Below are 20,063 nucleotides of genomic sequence, written 5' to 3'. Positions count from 1 at the left end.
CGTTAGGATCGTTAGGTGAATTGAAAAATTCTTCACAACAACAAACCATGTGATCATCTCTCTCCTGTTACATTTGTTGAGAATGTAAACAGGAAGAAGGTTTGGTTTAGGGACTTATATTTTTTTCGCTGATTAAAACTGAAATTGGCAGGCTGGTTTCAAAATTGCAGTCAGTTTTTTTTTTCTAGCACGCCAAGTTTTTGCTCCACAGATAGATGAGCAAAAATTCCACTGATTAGCTGTCGAAAGACTGTAGTAAGAAGAAGAAGAAAAAGAAGAAGAAGAAGCCCTATTTTTGTAGACTGGTGCACCTTTGCTCGGCATAAAAACTGCCAAAAGTAAAAGTTTAGTGTAACATGTTTCATAGCATCCATCCATCCATCTTCTTGACTGCTTATTCCTCACACCTCGCAGGGGGTGCTGGAGCCTATCTCAGCTGGCTCTGGGCAGTAGGTGGGGTACACCCTGAACTGGTTGCCAGCCAATCACAGTGTTTCGAAATACATTTGTTTTATAGCGCAATGTCTGATTTACCATATAAACAAAAAAGACTGAGATTGAGACAGTCGGTTTTTGGGACAAAACCTTTTTTTTTTGTGTGTTTTTTTTTTGTGTGTGTCAGTTGTTCTGCAAATTTTGTTGTGTAGCTCCGGTATGAGCCCAGGATGCTCGGATGAATTTGCTGAGGATTCAAACGCAAATGGCCGACCTCGGTGGACATTTATCACTGATCTATATATATATATATATATATATATATATTAGGGGTGTGAATTGCCTAGTACCTGACGATTCGATTCGTATCACGATTCACAGGTCACGATTCGATTCGATACCGATTAATCCCGATACGAATTTCTAAGTCGATTGTTGCGATTTTTTTTCATTCAAATTTAGAAAATACTAATCAGTAAGCTTGTAGAGTGTAAGATTTATATGAAAATGTATTATTTATTTATCTGAAATTTCAGTCTTATAGAGGTTGTAATCTGTTTCATGTTTGAACAGCATTAAAATAAAATATGAAGGCTTAATGTTCCGTTCATATAACATTCTTCCATGCTCAAGGTGTGAATCCTAACCCGAAGTCAGACGTTTTGTTGAATATTTTTCCATTAAAAATGGACGTTTAAAAATCGATTCACACACACACACACACACACAAAAAAAAGGCAATGATGATAAGACGTTGAATCGGTAAGACTACCGAATGAACAATTCTGAGCTCTTGCTCAAAAAAATAAAAATAAAAAATAAAATAAAATAAAAAAATCGATTTTTTTTTAAATTGAATCGATTCGAGAATCGCGCGATGTAGTATCGCGATATATCGCCGAATCGATTTTTTAACACCCCTAATATATATATATATATATATATATATATATATATATATATATATATATATATATATATATATATATATATATATATATATATATATATATATATATATATATATATGGCTGGCTAGCTGATAGGCCAAGACTTTTGAGGTCGCGAGGCCGCCATATTGCTCCTCCCAAGAAACGTTTCTCGGCATACGATCTTATACATTTACAGTATCGAAATTGGAGAACATTTGAGATAGTACTTATTAGAAACCGCATGACTTACGGTGTTTTAAATTTGTTAATCATCAACAAGAGGACTTCAGACATTTTACAACTTGCCTTTAAATACATATATAAATTATATGCTGGATGATGTATAGTACAGGAGGAAACTTATTTATTTATTTTTTTGTTATATTATTTTTTAAATTAATTAGAACTAATTCAACAAAAGATGCCTCTGACAAATCTAATATTGGGCTCAAAGGAACTGAACATTGAAAGAAAAAGGAGGTCTTCAAAACAGCACATAACATCCACTTTTTTTTTTTTTTTTTTTTACTTGTTAAAAAATAGTGACCACCCTGGCACAAACCTCCCACCTTGCCTCTGGCCTTATATATGTCTCATCTGTACATATACAGTATAGTTTGTACGGCAATCTGCTCGTGAGGTGGGAGTAACAAGATGGCCGCCCTGTATGGGCTATCGGCTATCCAGTCATATATACAGGTGCTCGTCTTCATGATGACGTCATCACCGTGTGCAATGAATTGTAATATCACGAGAAGGCCGGCATCATCCATCACTAAAATTCCCGGTTGATAACAAAAAAAAAAAAAAAAAAAATGTTGACAGAATGCACAGAGCCGCTCAGATGAAAATCTCCTCTATGAGAGCATTTGGAGGTCCATCATGAGAAGGACAAAGCTATCTGTCAAAAAAGTAGCAACAAAAAAGAAGAATGTGCATTGCCCCCCCGTGTTCACTAGAAAGACGTCCACGCAGACGTCTTCGATGTTGTTTGGGGACAGTCATTTCTTTTTTTTCTTTTTTTTTTATCTGCCGTCTTCCTCTTTCCCGGCTGCTATCTTCTAATCTGCAGCCGCTCGAGCAAGCTAGCGGCCCCGGCTGTCTGTGTTGAAGACGGCCTGTTTGATGTCCTCTTTGGAGACCGAAAAACAGTCATCACGAGTGTTCTATCTATGCAGGTAGCGAGGGGGAGGGCGAGGGGGGGATGGGGGCAGCTCCCCAGGCTGGATACCCAAAAAGAAATCTCTTATGACACTTCTTTTTGAAATCATTCTCATTGACTCTCATTTTCTATGCACATCCTCGTCCTCCTAACTCAGCTCACACCCAGACATGGGAAGGTGGCGTTTTATTTATAGCAGACATTCGGGATGTCTGCGTTTTAGTTTCATGGAAGCGGGGTGAGGGGGAGGCCTGCGTTTGTGCTCGCGATGGAAATAGACACGCCGAGCGAGCGAGCGAGCGAGCGGGACGGGACGCGAAGGAGGAAGAAAAGCAGGAGAAGAAAACGAGATGGGAGGAGAGCGGCGTCTGGCAGCTGTGCTGATTCAACATGTACGGATGGTGGAGGCGGGCGGGCGGGCGGGCTGGTGGCCGGCGACTCGTTAAGATTGCGGCCAGAACATTTCCAAGGCGGCGTGCTGTGACGTCCGCCTGCTGCCTGCCCGGAGGGAAGGTTGATGTCCTGACTGGAGGAAAAACAGAGGACATCAAGTACAATATAGGGGTGTCTATTTACTCAGCTGCAGAGAGTAGCTGGTGTCTACTCGGGTCTACTAACAAGATTTAATACCGTGACACAATTCAAGAGGCTATCTGTTGTTTATTTGTGGTTAGGTGTTAATTATGAAGGTGGTTTTCAATTTGAGTTTTGTTCCGTTCATACAGAAGAAGTAGCTACCTGGAAATTGTTTGGGGTTTATAGACCCTTCTAGTGTGACGTCACCTTGCGGTGGAGGGCAGGGCGTCAATGTGAGTGAATTAGAAAACAATCAGTGCGAGGTAGAAAATAGGTCAAATAGTTGATAAATCAGTATGGTGAACCGGTGGGTGACCTACGGATGCTCTAATGGCTCAAAGAGAGATGAGATCATTCTTTCGGCTGCCGGCAGCGATTCTAAACCAGGCGGAAGAAAGTGAGGAGTGAAAGACGAGCACGGTGGCTAGCGCAACTGCCAGCGAAACTAAGACGCGACTGCTTTGCCCCCACAAAAACTACGAGGGTATGCCTAGGTCATTTTATATCAGGTAGTTTTTCTCTTTTTCATATCTTTTTTTCATTTACCTCGGGCTTGATCTCTGCTGACGAATGTGTTCTAAACACATTTGTATGTTAGCCGCTAGCAAGCTAAGCTAGCTCGAAGACTTCGATATACAGCAAGACGAGTATATCCGGACACAAACGATTTAATTCCATTCATATGGATGACGTACCCAGTAATTGTTTGCGTTCATTAGAGCCGACGAACAAGATTTAATCTCATTGCGCAACTCGAGAGGCTATGCAGTGTTTATCTGAGGTTAGGCGTTTGTCATGAACGTACAGTTGGCTTTCGATTTGAGTATCATTCCAATAAAAGTACCTGGAAATTGGTTAGGTTTTAGTAGAGCCGACTAACATAATCCATATGCCTTTATTCAGTTAGTGTGAGAGTATCAGGTTCTTATTAGGGGTAAGGTCTTTATAAGAGGGGGCAGGATCAATTTTATTATAGTCAAAACTAACTACTGTAAATAATAAAACTGAAAACAAAAAATTCATTAACAAAATAAACTAAAAATGAAATTGAAATGAAACTGCATGAAAATACTTTTCACTTGGGGTTGTACTCACTTTTGTTGCCAGGGATTTAGTTATTAGTGGCTGTATTTGTCATTAATTTGTGGGAACAATACATTGACACCGTTATATAAACATTTCTTCCGATGCATCATTATTATATAATTGTGAGCTACAGCTACGCACTTTGCTTTCATTTTAGCATCTGTAAGTGAAATGCATTGAGTACGATTGGGGGCGGGGTTTAAGGGGGGAGGGTGCGCAGTTGTTGAGCGCACCCCCTGCTGATGCTTTTTCAAGTATCCGTCAGGGCAACAGTGGACCTCGGGGATGGGCGTCACGGAGAAAGCCCCTCAGGCTACGCAAACCGCCTCCCCCTCCCCAACGCTAGGTGATACAAAATCATCCCAACATTAGCACTCCTCCCCCACGTGCCATCTAATATCGAAGAGAAAAAACAACAACAAAAAAGCACAGGAGCCACACCCAGCAGAGCCTCCCTTCCCCTCCCCCCGTACACGGTCCGCGTTTTTATTAACCGTGCTCGGGCGCAAACTCATCCGAGGTGCAAACATCACAAGGGCTGCTGCATCCTTCTTTCTGCGCTCGTCTCGTCAAGGCTCCTCTGTAGTTGCATCGCCAGGTGTGTGCGCGTGCGCGTGCGCGTCCCTGACGGCGTTCACTCTGAAGTGCTGCAGAAGGGAAGAGGCAAATTTATAATAAAAGAGTGTTGGTGTGTGAGCGTGTTTTGCAAAGCCTCCATTCTTGCACTCCTACGAGGAAGACATACAATGTGTTTGGAAAAGATAATTCGATAGGAATGTTGTGGACAGGTTGTTTTTTTGCTGAATACTATAGTAAGGAAGTGGGAGATAAATGTCTTTTTTTTATTATTATTTTTTTTGAAGCTTTGAAAGCGTCGTGTGATGTCCTCTATCTTGCAGCAAGTCCACATTGACACGCTCCTAATGCTTTTTAATTGTTTTGGAAAGGAGCCACAGCCAAAATAGAGCACTGTGTAGTCATTTTGTTTTTGCCTTGTTTCAATATTTTTTTTGTCGTCTGCCTTGTTAAATTCCTAAATGCAAACATCAACACATCCAATCCTAAAAAAAACAAAAAACAACTGTAGGAAGGCACAGTGAAAATAATTCCCTTCAATTTGTCCAGCCACATAGTGACAAACTAAATCACAGTTATTGCTATAGACCATCGGTGTCCAAACTACGGCCCGGGGGCCATTTGGTGCACGCCATTGAATATCACGATACAATATTATCACGATATGAAGCTCACGATATGATAATTATCACGATATTGTGGGGGAGGTTGGCGATATTTAAAAAAGGTCAAAATATTGTAAAAAAAGAAAAAAGAAAAGCTCATTCTAAAAAAAAAGCACAATATTGTGCTTGCCTTTGTACATAACATCAATGTTATGTTTTATTATTGTTGTTAAGTGAATGCACACACATTGAGTTCCTCCACATATTAACTTGCTTCACAGGCATATTCCATTCAATTTCACCTGACAGTGTAGATTTTAAACATAGAAGGCCAAAACATCCCTAATGAAACTTAAATTGCACAAAAACTAGCCACCAGAGGGTGCTAGAACTGCACAAGTGGAAATCAACCTGACTTTTTTTTTTTGAACAGATGTGTTCCCTTTAAATATTGTGAACATGACGACGACGATATTGTGGCAGTTTTAATATCACAATATCAAGATATTGCCATTATCGTTGCATCCCTAGTGGTTTGGGGGCGAGAAACACTGCTGTCCCCCTTCGCTCCTCGCTTGGCTGCTCCACAAAAAAGTTATCCAAGCTTTCCAAACTGCCTGGTGACCTTCTGCCCACCACCCCGAGGTCAAAGTCTGTTTAGCCGGCCGCCCTGCGAGGCGAGCCTAATCATGCATTCCGGTGACCGCTGCGCGGCGGCATTATTTCCGTCCTCCCGGGGCAAGTCGTGCAGCTGGGCCGGCGCCCATGTTGAGCTTTGTGCGTGAATGTCAAGCGAGGCGGTCATTGAGGAAGGCGACGGTGAGGATTGAGGAGGAATTGCTGGCCAAAGCGATCCTGGAGGTGCCCTTGGCGGCGTTTTAGTGTTTGTTTGAGGCACGTCGAATGCGCGTATATCGGCGCGGCCCCTTCCAGTAGGGAGCTCTGGGCGAGCCCCAATCTCCGCCCCCCCCACACACACACACACACGCACACCTGCACGCGCGTTGACGCAAACGAACGGTTCTGAGCTTGCTGCAGGTGTGGAGTAGTTGATCATTACTCTCTAATCCCTCCTGAGAGATGTTCTCTCGCCGAACCCTCCTACTCACATCCTCGTCTTTCGCTCTCGCCGACACATAAAACATGTTGTCGGAAATATACGCGGTTATTTTTAGACTGGATGGCATTACACAATCAAGACGACGCTCTCCCGGGTTCATCATCGTAATGGGTTCTCCGCTGCCGTTCGGATCGGTGTGTTTTTCCCTGACCCCTGTTGGCCTCTTGAAGTGCATCTTGGGGCTTGCTGACGTGAAACGGATGCAGTGCACAAGCGAAAGCTTTGAAACAGTGGGAACTGTCGAGTCGGTCTTTGAAATTGACGGTGATAAACAGGACTGCGCAAAAGTCCGCGGTCTCCATTAAAACCCCACCAATTTGGGATTCACCAATTTCATTTAAATTATTAAAAAAATTGCAATTCAATAGTATATACACAATATAAATATCCATCCATCTTTATTAATAACCGCTTGCTCTTCACAAGGGCCGCGGGGGTGCTGGAGCCTATCCTAGCTGGCTTCAGGCAGTAGGCGGGGTACACCCCAAACTGGTTGCCAGCCAATCGCAGGGCACACAGACACGAACAACCATCCACACTCACAAGCACACCTAGGGACAATTCAGAGCACCCAATCAACCTGCCATGCATGTCTTTGGAATGTGGGAGGAGACCGGAGTACCCGGAGAAGACCCACGCAGGCACGGGGAGAACATGCAAACTCCACCCAGGAAGGCCGGAGCCTGGACTCGAACCCGAGTCCTCAGAACTGTGAGGCGGACGTGCGAAGGAATCACCCACCCACAATATAAATATCTATAATATGAATCTAAAATATAAATATGTATAACAGAAAAATAGGTACTGCATTAAATCCTTAATCGAATCGAAAATCAATCAAACTGAATTGAATCGAAACGGGCCCTTGCGAATCAAATCAAATCTGGTCTGAATCGACACCCAGCCCTAATTATTAATATTATTTTATTCATATACATCATCGTAGAAAGGCATTTAACAATATCTAAACACCACGATACGTTAAATATGACAATACGAACTTCACGATACGATAATTATCACAGTATAGTGGGAGGATGGCAATATAAAAAAGCTCATATTGTATAAAAACTCACAATATTGCCAAATAAATAAACAAGCAAAAACAAACAAATAAATAAAAGAATATAAAATTAATGTTGTTTTTTTTAAAAAACAGTGACGGAGAAATAGGTTTGTCGATGCCATTGCCAGTGTGCCGCATTGGCTCAGCGGCGCAAAGTTGCATGGTCTATGTTAGTTCACAATGTTGTGTTCGGCTGACGTGGGCCAAAAGTAATATTTGTCTTGATAGAGCTCTTGAAAAATATTTGCTGGTATGACTGATTTATAGGAGTGATAACCGCTGAAGTGGCCAAAACATTCCCAATTAAATTTAAAGAGATAATAAACTATGGGTGCTCAGATTGACCAAATGGAATACAACTTCACCTTGTTAACAGATGTGCTGCTTTTAATATCGTGACATGACGACGACAATATTTAATATCAATATCGCGATAGGCCAGCAATTTAATATCGTGAGATTGCCGTTATCGTTATGTCTAATTATCTGATTTGGGGATGCCCACCTGCTGCTGTGAATTCTGTATAAAAGTTGGATTATTGCTGGCTCTATCATTATTGACAATTTTACAGGATTTTACGAGGTGTGATAGAAAGCAAATGTCTCTTATGGGCAGTGCCAAGTCTGAAACACTAACAATAGCTTGTTAGCAGGCTACATCCTGGTCCGATATCCCCTTTATCCCAAACTAACTTTTGCACGGAGTGACAAGTACCTCCATCGGGTCACCGGATGTCATTGAACAGAAATGCAAAGTTTGTGTTGCCAGTTTGTGACAAAAAGCTTCTTCCTGGGGGGGGGGAGCAAAGCGGGATTCTCCTTCTTCTCCTCTCTTCAGTACAAAGCTCCTGTGCCGTAAATAGCGGTAGAGGCGGAAGCAATGTGTGAGAACGGGATTGTTGCAAATCCCAGTGTATCTGGACTCTCAAGCTGTGCTGCGGGGCAGGCACCTGTTCTAAATGCAAAATGTGCGAGCTTGTGTTGCCAACGCGCTTCTGTGAGGATGCGGTGATGGGAGGCGCAGGTACTGAGGACGGAATAAGACCTATGTCGGATAGTGTGAGATTACAAGTGTAGCAGGGGGATGGAAATAGCTTCCTGAGTGTAACCATTAAAGCACTTTGAAGACGTACGATTAGGCCGGATCTCAAAGTCTCTCCTGCTTTGAGTGAGCCTGGGACGATGGGTTTGCTGGTAGAAGCTTGTCTAGGGTGACCAGATTTTCAAAATTAAAAATTGGGACGCGACAGTTTAGCTGAAAATCAGATATGAGTCGAATCCTTTCGCCGGGGGTGGGAGGTTATTAGTTTAGCTAATGCTAAACGCTATCTTGGTTGACAGTTCAACAGCGCTAAACAATACAATGCACTCACCATTATACCATTTTTATTGTACGGTCCCGGCAGCTATTGTAAGCTGACCTCGCGCTGGTCCCACATTGGAAACATGCCGCCAGAAAAGCTCAGTTTGTGTTGGCACGTACTGCAGGAAGTCCGTATTTGGGCATAAGGGGCGGGTTCTAAACAGGATATGTCCCGACGTGTTCTCAACCACTGGGCGTATGACGTCATAAGAAGTCCATATTTGGGTTATGATGGGCGGTGCCGGAAGTATGACGTAATCAGAGATGCGCCTATATTTGGGCAAAAGGGGCGGTGCCGGAAGTGATGTCATCCTCTAGTACGATGCTAAAAGAGGCGAGAGGGGGTGGGACTTAGACCGGAAGTGAATGGCCAGGACCGGAAGTGACATCACCAATCAAGTCATTTGGACAGAAAGTGGATATTATGCTGCGTTCGTGGATGGTCAGAAGTCGGAAATTCCGAGTTGAAACTTCCCAGTTCCGACCTCAAAGCGTTCGAGGTGAAAGTAAGCAACCAAAATGGCGGATAGTGATAAATTGTTTTTTATTTTGGTCCTCAAAACTCAATTTTACCTCCAGGAAACTTACCTTTTTGCAATTTTGCTTCATTTATTGTTTTAATCTTATTTCATAAGCATTCCATACAGTTAAGTAGTTTACCGTATAATTTCATAACGTTGCGTTACATGAAGTTATGGTGAATATTTATGAATGAAGAAAGCTATCTAGTTTTATATTCGAGTAAATTGTGTTTTGGCATTCAGAGTGACATCACATTGTAGCCCGCCGGTGAAGTCGGGGTCCTTGTTTTTTTCCGACTTCGCGAGTGAAATTTCCGAGTTCAAGGGGGCGTTCCCGGACGCACTTCCTGGTCTGAACTCGGATATTTCCGACTTTTGTCCATCCTCGAATGCAGCATTAGAACTCTCGCAGCAGGAGGACTACATTTCCCATGATTCCTAGAGACCGAAGCAGGAAGTAGTTCTTGTTCTGTTGTGTTTGGATGTGGAAACGCAAACACAAATCTGGAAGTAAATAGGAAGGAATTTAACAGTTAAATTCCCCTTTAATGTGTTTTATCATATGAATTGGTATGACAACTGCGCGATTGACATACACATGGCGAAGAAAAAAACGGGACGCTGGGACGGGACCTGTGTAATATCGGGAAAAAACAACGGCGTTGGTCAAATCCGCCACGACGTGCGACTCAAAGCTAAAAAACGGGACTGTCTCAGTCAATACGGGACGCTTGTCCTAATATCCTGTACTGTAAACAAAACACATTGTAATCGTACTGGAAATGGTTATTTCCAAGCGGTGGTATTGCCCCACAGGAAGGTTGTAAAGAGCAGGCAGGCGGCTGCGCCGTTTAAGCTCCTGCCAATAGATAAACAATCCTGTCCTCTGTAGAGACCCATTGATCAGGCAGAAGGGCTGTACCGACTGTACCGACAGTCGACTGTACATCAAGACGGATGAGGCTCCTCTTCATCATTCCTTGTCAGGCCTGCGAAATGATTTTGAGATTGGATCATTGAAGAGGAGCCAAAACCCAATCACAAAAGGTAATTTATGTACAACAGCACATCCTTCCATCCGTTTTCTGTACCGCTTGTCTCGTTCAGGGTCAAAGGCCCGGCTGACTCGGAGAAAGGCAAACTACATCCTGGACTGATCGCCAGTCAATCACAGATGAGCTCATAGATTGGGATGAGGCTTTGCGAACCAGCGCATTAATATGACCAATTACGTCCTTTTGACGATCATCCATTAGCTTATGATTCTGGGCACGTTGCCCGGATACAACTGCGCGGGTTCCATGACTCCCCCTTTCATGTATTTCTTTACGAGTGTCGTCGTAAGCGTCATGGATTCCTTCGTTTCACTCTCATCACTCCAACCCGATGAAAAATGCCTCCACCCGTTGACCCCGTGAAATCCCCCTCCCGCCAACCCCCCACTTCCCTTCTCAACCTACTGATGATGAGAGTCATCCGCTCATAGATCAAAAGGCTCGTGGCTGCCAAGCTGGGGCGCCGCCCAATCTGTGCGTTCGCCTCATCAACCTTCACACCGCGCTGACCCGCCCTGACACCTGCTCCCGCCGCGCTTGTTCCTCTCATGTCGGCGGCGTCGTTGAGGTTTGCTAACCGCTCGGTGTGGCGACACGCCGAACTGAGCATATTGTCTCACTTGATCGGACCGTCCCGCGTGGCTCGGAAAGCGTTTTAAAACCGCCCAAGCGCGTGGGGCTGGGCTCGAGATATCGACAGGAAGCATTTGTCATCAATTTTGCAGATTAGCGCGAATAGCGGTCATTTGCATTTAGCTTTTAAGCGGGATCTGTTGACGCAGCAGATTATTGCCGGGCCAAACTCCTGTTGCAGTAACCGGACCATCTGTCCTATCTTAGCCAATGACACTGGAATGACACTGCGCTGGAAATATGAATACATAAAAAACTGTGGATGAGAAGGAAAGTTTGTTATCGCTGGGCTAATCAGTTGATGGGCTGTAAACGTGTTGTGAGGTTTCTTGCTTCATCAGAAAATGTTCTTTTGAGGACACAATCGCGGTCGGGCTGGGCAGGGCAATAAATCAAATAAATTCGATGAATCGTCATTTGGAAAATCAAAGCGTTAAAAAATTTGCTAAATCGTGAAATCAAATTTTGTCTTCTGGATTATTAAAAACTGTTGTTCTTATTTTCTGTTAAATCCAGATGTCATTGTGGGAATGCTTCAGCATTCCCACATGTTATTGTGATTTTTATTCTCCACACTTTTTCGCCGCGCAACAACTCCCACATAATACTTCCAATTTACACTGTTCAAATTTCAACTAGCTTCAAAAATTCACACCTCCCGAGGTATATATCGTCTGATTCCACATTAGTTATAGTATTTGCACAATTTATCAATGTTTAATATAAACTTTTCCCCATTCATTTTCAATGGGACAGACATTGAACTTTTTCTAAGTATCACTTTTCATGACCACTTCCATACATATAACTTATCATCATCATCAGGTGTCTGATACTGCTCGGTGGCACAGTTGGTGAAGACCCAGGAGGTCACAATTTCATAATTTATCTCTCAATTTATTTCATATGCATCCCACATGCATTCAAAATCTTAGCTTTCAGCATTCCCACGCAATTTCTCCAGAAATTGCACTTAGTCTAGTTGTGAGTTTTAATTTTGCTAACTATGAATGCTAAGTTTATGTTTAAACTGATCAGTATACATTATTGTTGCCTGAACATTTCGCACAGGACTTATTTTTGAATAAATGATACATTTAATAATTTTTTATTTTTTTTTTTGGGGGGGGGGGGGGGGTTATTAGATGAAAATCATATTAGTCCTGAATGACTGAAAAAAGAAAATCAACACTGTAGTTTTTCCGGCTCCTACCCACTAAAACTGAATGGGTTATTAACCCAAATTTAAAACTGCTTCACTGTAATGCTAACTAGGTTTGGGTTTAAAAAATTAACTCATTTTTAATTTTAATTGATTAATCTAAATTGACGGCGACCCTTGTAAGGAATAAGCGATCAAGAAAATGAATGAATGAATGAATGAATAATCTAAATTGAATCAATTCCTTTTCAGAGCATAACATATTAACGTATATTGTCCCCATAAATTCATGAGAAAATATAATTTTAAAAGCATAAATGTTTTTCTATGTATGTTTATATATATATTTTTTGTATCTTGCTGTTTTCTTGAAATTTACTGTTCACAGAAATGTAAAAGTAATTTCTTACCTTTACAAAATACCTGACTTACTGCAATTTAAGACAATTTAGAATACAGTATTTAAATTTGCAATTATTGAATTACAATTATGAAACTAGTCTTTTCATCTTATCCTTGCTGACGTCAATGTTGTGTAACGCTGCAGTTATAACACAATATTTTCATGAACAAAGATGACTCTGCAAAATTCAATTTGTGGAGTTTTTAATCTTGTCCTTGATATTTGAGAAGAATTGATGTACCATGAATCTATGTAAATTAATCGATATTGCATTGAATCGAATGCAGGGAAAAAAATGAAATCGAATCGAACTTAACTGTTGTGAATCTAAATTGAATGGATTCAGGAAACAAGTATCAATACCCAGCCCTTCTCTTGGCAATGATCATTGACGACGCAGCTTTTTGATGACAGAGTCTCTCCATGCTTCGCTTTTTCGCCACGTGAAATTAAAGTTTATAGTTTACTCTAATTATTATTGTGAAGAATGCTGTGTGGTGGGCCCAACTTTAACTAACAAACAGTGATAAGAACACAAGCCACGTGTAGATTAAGTTGTGTGTTGTTATTCATTGTACGGGATGACAAACGGCTTCTGATATTTGGTGTGTTTTTCTGCTTCTTATCTTTAATTGGCGCCTTTCCCCATCTGCAAATAAAGCTTCCGTGCGAACTTCCGTGCGAGCTTCCCGGAGCGGCCGAGAGCGCCGCGGCATCTTGCATGCATCTCGTGGCTGGAGGCGAAGCCGCTGATGTGATGGCTTCTGAGAAACGTCATCATTTATTGATGTCTCCATTAAAGTGGCATAGAAGTCGGAATAGATTTGGGGAAGCGGAACAGGACGTGCTGGTGGGAAATTGCAGCCTGTACCGAAAAGGGCGACCCGTCCGCACGTGAACCCACGACCCCTTTGACTTCTTCTTCTCCTCAACCACCTTGCCAATAACAATTTGTTTGATCAAGCGTATCAAGTATTTACTGAAGCTATGACACTTTTTTTTTTTTACATTTTTTATTTTTAACTCATTCACTGCCTTTGACAAGTATACTTGTCAATTGTATTTTTTAGAGCGGTGCTAAATGGGGGCGAATCTGAGCATGCTCCACTGTAAATATCAAACTTGGAAACAACTTTACTGATGCCCAACCACCGGTAGATGACATCATTGCCCCATTTTATAGGAAATAAACACAGTTTCAGAGTCCATGGGAGAAATGGCTGTATTTTGGCAAACCTACATTTTTCTGCTGTCAATTATAAAAGAACGGGACGGGACAAAAAGTAGGGAGTCTATTCTGTTATTTGGTAGATTCGGTTTATATATAATTATTGAATGTAATATCACGTGAGTATTGGAAATGTAAAAATTTTCTATAATGACTGGCAGTGAATGAGTTTTAATGCAGATATTTCTTTGAAACCAGTTGGTGATTATTCGCATTGATTTTCCATTTATGAATTCATATTCTTCCGCCGTCACAATCAAGAGCGTGTCAAATATTCATAGCTGGTGAAATCCTCACAGAAACGCCTTCGATGGCATATTTCCCTGAAAAACGTCAAGCCGTTTCACATCAGCCGTAATATATTTGAGCACCGCTTTGTTAAGGGTCATAAGCAATGAGATATTTTCTATAATTACATTCTTCTTTTGGTGAAATAATGAATGAAGGGCATTAAGTTTGAATGCAGTCGCGGCTGCAGGGAGTTTCTATTGTCATCTGACGCCGCCGCGCTTCCTACGCGGAGTCACGCAAGATCACGTGACCGTTCGATTGGGGGAAAATACGATCGTTACAAAGCGCAATGAACGATAAGGCGCAGTATTTTGCACTCGGCTGAAAATCGCTTGTCATAAGGTGAAAATCTAACAAATAATGTGTGCTGTCAGCGCAGCTCACTAGACTTCATATCAGGTAGCATCAAAGGATTAACTGTCTGTGTTTTTTTTGGCTGAAACCTTTTCTGGTTCGAGATGAATACCCGTCGGAAAGTTTAGAGCAGGGGTGTCCAAACTACGACCCGGGGGGCATTTGCGGCCCGCCGTCCATTTTTTTGTGGCCCGCGACATATGCTAAAAATGGCATTTGACACAGTTCAAATAAAATAAAAACAAAAATGTTTGGAGATAGTCAAAGTAAGAAGGGAGGGTGTCGAAAAACACAGGTGCTATTAAAGGTTATTTTAGTTGACTAAAACTAACGAAAAAAACTAAAATTCAAAACAACAATTTCGTTAACGAAATACAATAAAAACGAAGATGCTTTTTTTAAAAAAAAAAGAAAACTAACTGAAACTACATTTTATGTTTACAAAACTAACTAAAATAAAACTAACTATAATTATAGCAAAAATGTTTAGTTTGGGTCAAATTGACCCAAGTAGTTGATCTGACACAACCTTCTGGGTTGTTTTATAGAAAATGACCCACTCTTTGACTTAAAGTTGGGTCAAATTAACCCAAGTGGAGAATCTGACCCAACTATTTGGGTTGTTTTATACAAAAAGACTTGTTGTTGTTTTTTGTATTTTTTGTTTTTGTGCACAACAACCCAGAAAATTGGGTCAAATTGACCCAAGTAGAGAATCTGACTCAACTTTTTGGGTTGTTGTATACAAAAAGACACTTTTTTTTTTTTTTTTTTTTTGTGCACAACAACCCAGAAAATTGGGTCAAATTGACCCAAGTAGAGAATCTGACTCAACTTTTTGGGTTGTTGTATACAAAAAGACACTTTTTTTTTTTTTTTTTTTGTGCACAACAACCCAGAAAATTGGGTCAAATTGACCCAAGTAGAGGATTGGTCCATTTTTTTTAATTTTTTTTAAATATTTTATCCAGCGTTGGATTACGGTATTTTTGATTCAATTGTTTTTAGTGTTGACCATGTTCAATGCCAATGACTGCTTTTATTTTGGAAGGTTTCCATTTCTTCATCTTTTTCTTCTCTTTTCTTTTTTCTTTTTTTTTTTTATACCTGGCTTGATAGGACTCTCAGCTGGTACTGACCCAGTAGATTTCGGATTTTCTGCTTATGACGCTGTCACGGGTAAAGTGGTTTAGTTGCTTGACTTCAGCGTGGGTTCAACTTCCATTCAGTGGCAGAGTGAATGGTGGTCTGGATTTACCTACCCTGTGACATCCCCCTCATGCCCAGTACCACCTGGGGATTCTGCTCGCCCAAGACCTTTAACAGATTATATAAGCATGATAGAAAATGGATCCATGAATGTTTGTGTTACGAGTTTAAAGCCTTGTGTATCTTCACCCTACAGAGACTTTAAAACAAGATCTAACGTCATTTTTTTGTTTTTTTTTCTTAACTCAGGTTCTTCCAGGGAAGTAAAAGCTGCCACCGAGGTCTCGGAGCAAATCGTCCGCAAGCTGAGAGGCAAGAACGAGTTCAGCGTGCTGGTGACCCTCAAACAGGAGCTCCTCAACTCGGGGGTCATCCTGTCCATTCACCAGTCGGAAAACAGGTCGGAATTCGCCATTCTCAATCTGTGTAAAAAAAAATGTCGTGCTGTTTATAGCAGTAACTTGTCACCGCAGACACAAATGATGAGTCAGCACAATCACTTCCGTATTGATTGAAGCTTTAATATCTTCATTTGCCAGTCCTTTTTCCATGTTTTACAAGGCAGGCGGGTAAACAGAACAAATCATCCTGTACGCACGCCAATGTATAATTCACAGTCCATCAACGAGCGAGAGTCCGTAATCGTGCACGGAAAACTGATGAGACCTTAACCGCAGTTAGTGGCCCGATGTTCCCCATTAGTTTGAGCTTGCCGAGCCGTTGGATGATCACAACAGCCATCCGGCGTAATGCCCCGAATGAACAGTTTGTACATTAAAGTCAGTCCTGAGAAGCGAGAGCTCGCCGGGATGTTAATGACCTTCTTCGCCACTGATTAGCCCTTCCCGGGAAAATTTGCATGCAGCCAAGCGGCGCGCTTTCTTTTTGAATGCGCGGCGGTGACTAATTTGGTGTCATTCGCGCATGCATGACCTCAGAAGAGTAAATCTATTCGATGAGGTCTGTAGATGAATCAACCCCCATTTTTACATTTGCATGCATGTCTCTTATTTCCTTGAATACTAAAGGCGGGTACACAAATATCAATTTTTAACATCTTAACTGATTTTTAAAACGTGACGAGGAAAAATAAAATCAGCATGTGTGTGCTTACTACTCATATAGATTGTGTTGTGGTCCAGATGACCAACATGACACGCAACATTTCCAATCACAGTTGGAAAGCTCCAAACAAGATGTTTGGCGCAGTACCAAGGCTGCCCTTTAAGAGGCAGCATGGTGCCAGACTATTAACTAATTTGCTCCCAATAACGTGTAAATATGTTTTTTTTAAGGTTCTAAGTGTCCCAAAGACGTATTTATACGTTTTTTTGTTTTTGTTTTTTTGTTTTTTTATGCTAGAGCATATAGAAGGCTTTTATGCAGCCTCTCATCTGCAAAGAACGGTTAAAGAAATGGTAGTTCTTACACAAACGGCCAGCAGGTGGCAGCAGAGCAAAGGAGATCAACCAGGGCCATCTAAAAAAAAAAAAAGCTAAATTACTTACAATTCTAAATAATTTGTGAAAACTGATGAAACTTAGCTCTCTTCTAATGCTAATTTCTGCAAAACGGAAACAGATAGAAACATACTTTTTTTTTTCCTGATGAAAGAAGAGACTTTAATCTTTCTTTTGGTAGGTTCCATGCTTTTATAGCAATTGAACACAATATTCTGTGGGCCTTGCAAAATCAGTCAAAATCCAGTAAAACAGCCTGCAGCGAACGGGACTGCTTCTGTGAAAATGGCTGGGAGTGAATGAGTTAAAGTTGCCTCAAAATACAAAGAAGAAGAAACAGTTGTAGTATGACTGGTAGAAGAAGAAGAAAAAGTAGTAGTAATAGTAATTGTAGAAGAAAGAAAAGAAGCCGGCAGCATTGGGAACCACGGAGTATGTGGCTCATCCGGTATCGGTGAATCACACAATACTCAGACTGCTCCTACAGACAGAGAATCGATCTGTTTTGGACGGATTATTCTGTCATGTGCTGAAAGTTGGATCCCAAAAGGTAGACACAAATAAGATTTTAACTATTTATTCACATCAAGAGGCGTGGAACAAACTTGACTAGATGAGAAACAAAGAGAGTTGCACAGATGAACAGAATGCAATAATCTGGCAAAACACACACAATTCTCAGACTGCTCCTGCAGACAGTGAATCGATCTGATTGGTTGTAGCAAGTAAAGAACTATAAAGCAACATCACATAGGTCCAGACATCACCTAAAGGATTAAAGATTGACATCACATAGCCTAAAACAAGTTGAAACTAGATGATGGTTACATCAGTTCAAAACAGACACTTGACCTCAAACTTAACAGGTCATAAACTCAAACTTAACCCAGGCGTGACCCCAGACAAAACAATGTGACAGTCTGTGAGACCATCAAGGTGTGATTTGTGATAGGATGAATGAGTTGTACTTGCCGTTTATCTGCGACGAGTTGACCAGACTAGTTATTGGTGTAATTAACCGTTTATTTTCCCAATAAAGAGGTTATTGATTGACCACCACTTGTCTTTGCAACGCCACAGTAAATATCGTCAGTCTTTTTACTGATACATTCGAGAGTTTGCGGAATTCGCTAACAGCTAACGTGAGGATTTAGCCTGCTTGTCAGCTAGCGTTACCGGGAAACCTCCTCAGTTGGACAAACGTAGCACTTGTGATTTTGTTGTATCTGAGGACAGACTTGCATGTCATTGTAAAATATTTCCACATGCGTGAGGCGCCGCTGCGAGTCCACCAACCTGTCATTGCGCTGTGGTAACGTTGACGTGTTCAACAACTTCTCTTAACACTTCCCACAAAACAAGATAATCGCTATTTTTAGACATCTTATAATTGGGACTTTGCTGCATGCTTTTGAAACATGTGAAAGGCAGAGGTGATGAGCTGTCTTTATCCTCTCCCCCTGACATAAATGATCAAAACGTGGCATGAGAATAGCGCTATTATTGTGACGACGCTGCGCTTAGCTACCATCGTTACGCTCTGCTTGACTACTGTTGTTGATTAAAATTTAAACGCTTGCCGATCAGCGCGGTGCCGAGAGACAATGTGGAATTCAGCCGCGTTTGTTCTTGGGTGCAATTCTTTTCTCTCCTGACAGGTTCCTCGAGCTGGAGAGCAGCGGACAGCGCAGCGAGGTTCGCCTCCACTACCGCACCAAAGGCCTGCAGCCCCACACCGAGGTTTTCCCCTACAGCCTGGCTGACGACCAGTGGCACAAAGTCTCGGTTGCCGTCAGCGCCTCTCATGTCATCCTGCACATCGACTGCAATAGGTAGCGACATTTTGCGTAAGAACGGCTCAAGGGAAGCGGCACGGTGTTCTGAGGGTAGGGGTTAAAATTTGACTGCTAATTGCAGTGTGAAAAGGGCTTTACTCTTCTTTAGTCTGCCCCACAGTTCAGGGTTCGAATCTTGGATTTGGCCAGTTTTCAGTTTGTGAAAACTGAGCTTCCACTCGACTTGTTTTTGCTTGGGCTCCATCTGAAGAGCATTTGTATTGTGCTAGTTAAAGCGGAAATCAACCTTAAACATTTCTGGACAATAATACAGGTATGTATTAGTTATATGTGACCTCACTCGTCTAAACATGGCATTCTGATTAATATTATATTTGTGCAATATTAGTTACGAAGCAAAATCCAGCCATTTTTATCCATCTCGGGGGGACAGCCATTTTGTCACTTGCTGTCGACTGAAGTTGACATCACAGTTGCTCAGGTTTCAGATAATAACCAATCACAGCTCAGCTTTAGAAAACAGGTGAGCTGTGATTGTTCGTTGCCTGATACCTGAGCAACTGTGATGTCATGTAAAATTGCCGCCTTCAGATATTGATAAAAACTGCTGGATTTTGCTGCTATATTAACCGGAATACCTTATTTAGACTAGTGGGGCTACATAGAACATAGAAAAAAAACAAAAAAAAAACATGGCGGGGCACAGAGAAACCATGTGAGGAAAAGCACCCAGGAAACACTGGAGCTAAAAACGAAAGGACAACAAAATAAAACAGTTAAAATGAAAAAGAAACTGAATAAATGGCAAAAATAAAGCAAAATGACAATATGATAAAAGGAACTGGGAACTAAGAAAATAAATAAAAGGGGTTAAAAACATAATTTAAATTCCAAACAAACAAAGTGTGTCTTGAGGCTCCTCTTATATTATTGTCCAGAAATTTTAGGGGCGTTGACTTCCTCTTTACAACAAGAAATCATTTGTCTCGCTATGATGTGCACTGTCCAAAAGATGAGCTGCACTGTGTTT

At 41.5% G+C, this 20,063-nt stretch overlaps 1 protein-coding gene across 2 annotated transcripts in view; it reads left to right on the top strand.

Moving 5' to 3' along the window:
• Window positions 1-20,063, top strand: part of nell2a (neural EGFL like 2a) — a 98,532-nt gene that overhangs the window by 1,516 nt on the left and 76,953 nt on the right. For both annotated transcript variants that reach the window (XM_077517353.1, XM_077517352.1), the window contains exons 3-4: window positions 16,027-16,177; window positions 18,896-19,069. In XM_077517353.1, coding sequence (XP_077373479.1) covers window positions 16,027-16,177; window positions 18,896-19,069 — 325 coding nt within the window. The remainder of the gene's footprint in view (window positions 1-16,026; window positions 16,178-18,895; window positions 19,070-20,063) is intronic.

Source organism: Festucalex cinctus, chromosome 3 (genome assembly GCF_051991245.1).
Source record: "Festucalex cinctus isolate MCC-2025b chromosome 3, RoL_Fcin_1.0, whole genome shotgun sequence".
NCBI classification, from domain to species: domain Eukaryota; kingdom Metazoa; phylum Chordata; class Actinopteri; order Syngnathiformes; family Syngnathidae; genus Festucalex; species Festucalex cinctus.
The sequence above is the reverse complement of the archived record's forward strand: the minus strand, read 5'-3'. Positions and strand labels throughout refer to the sequence as shown.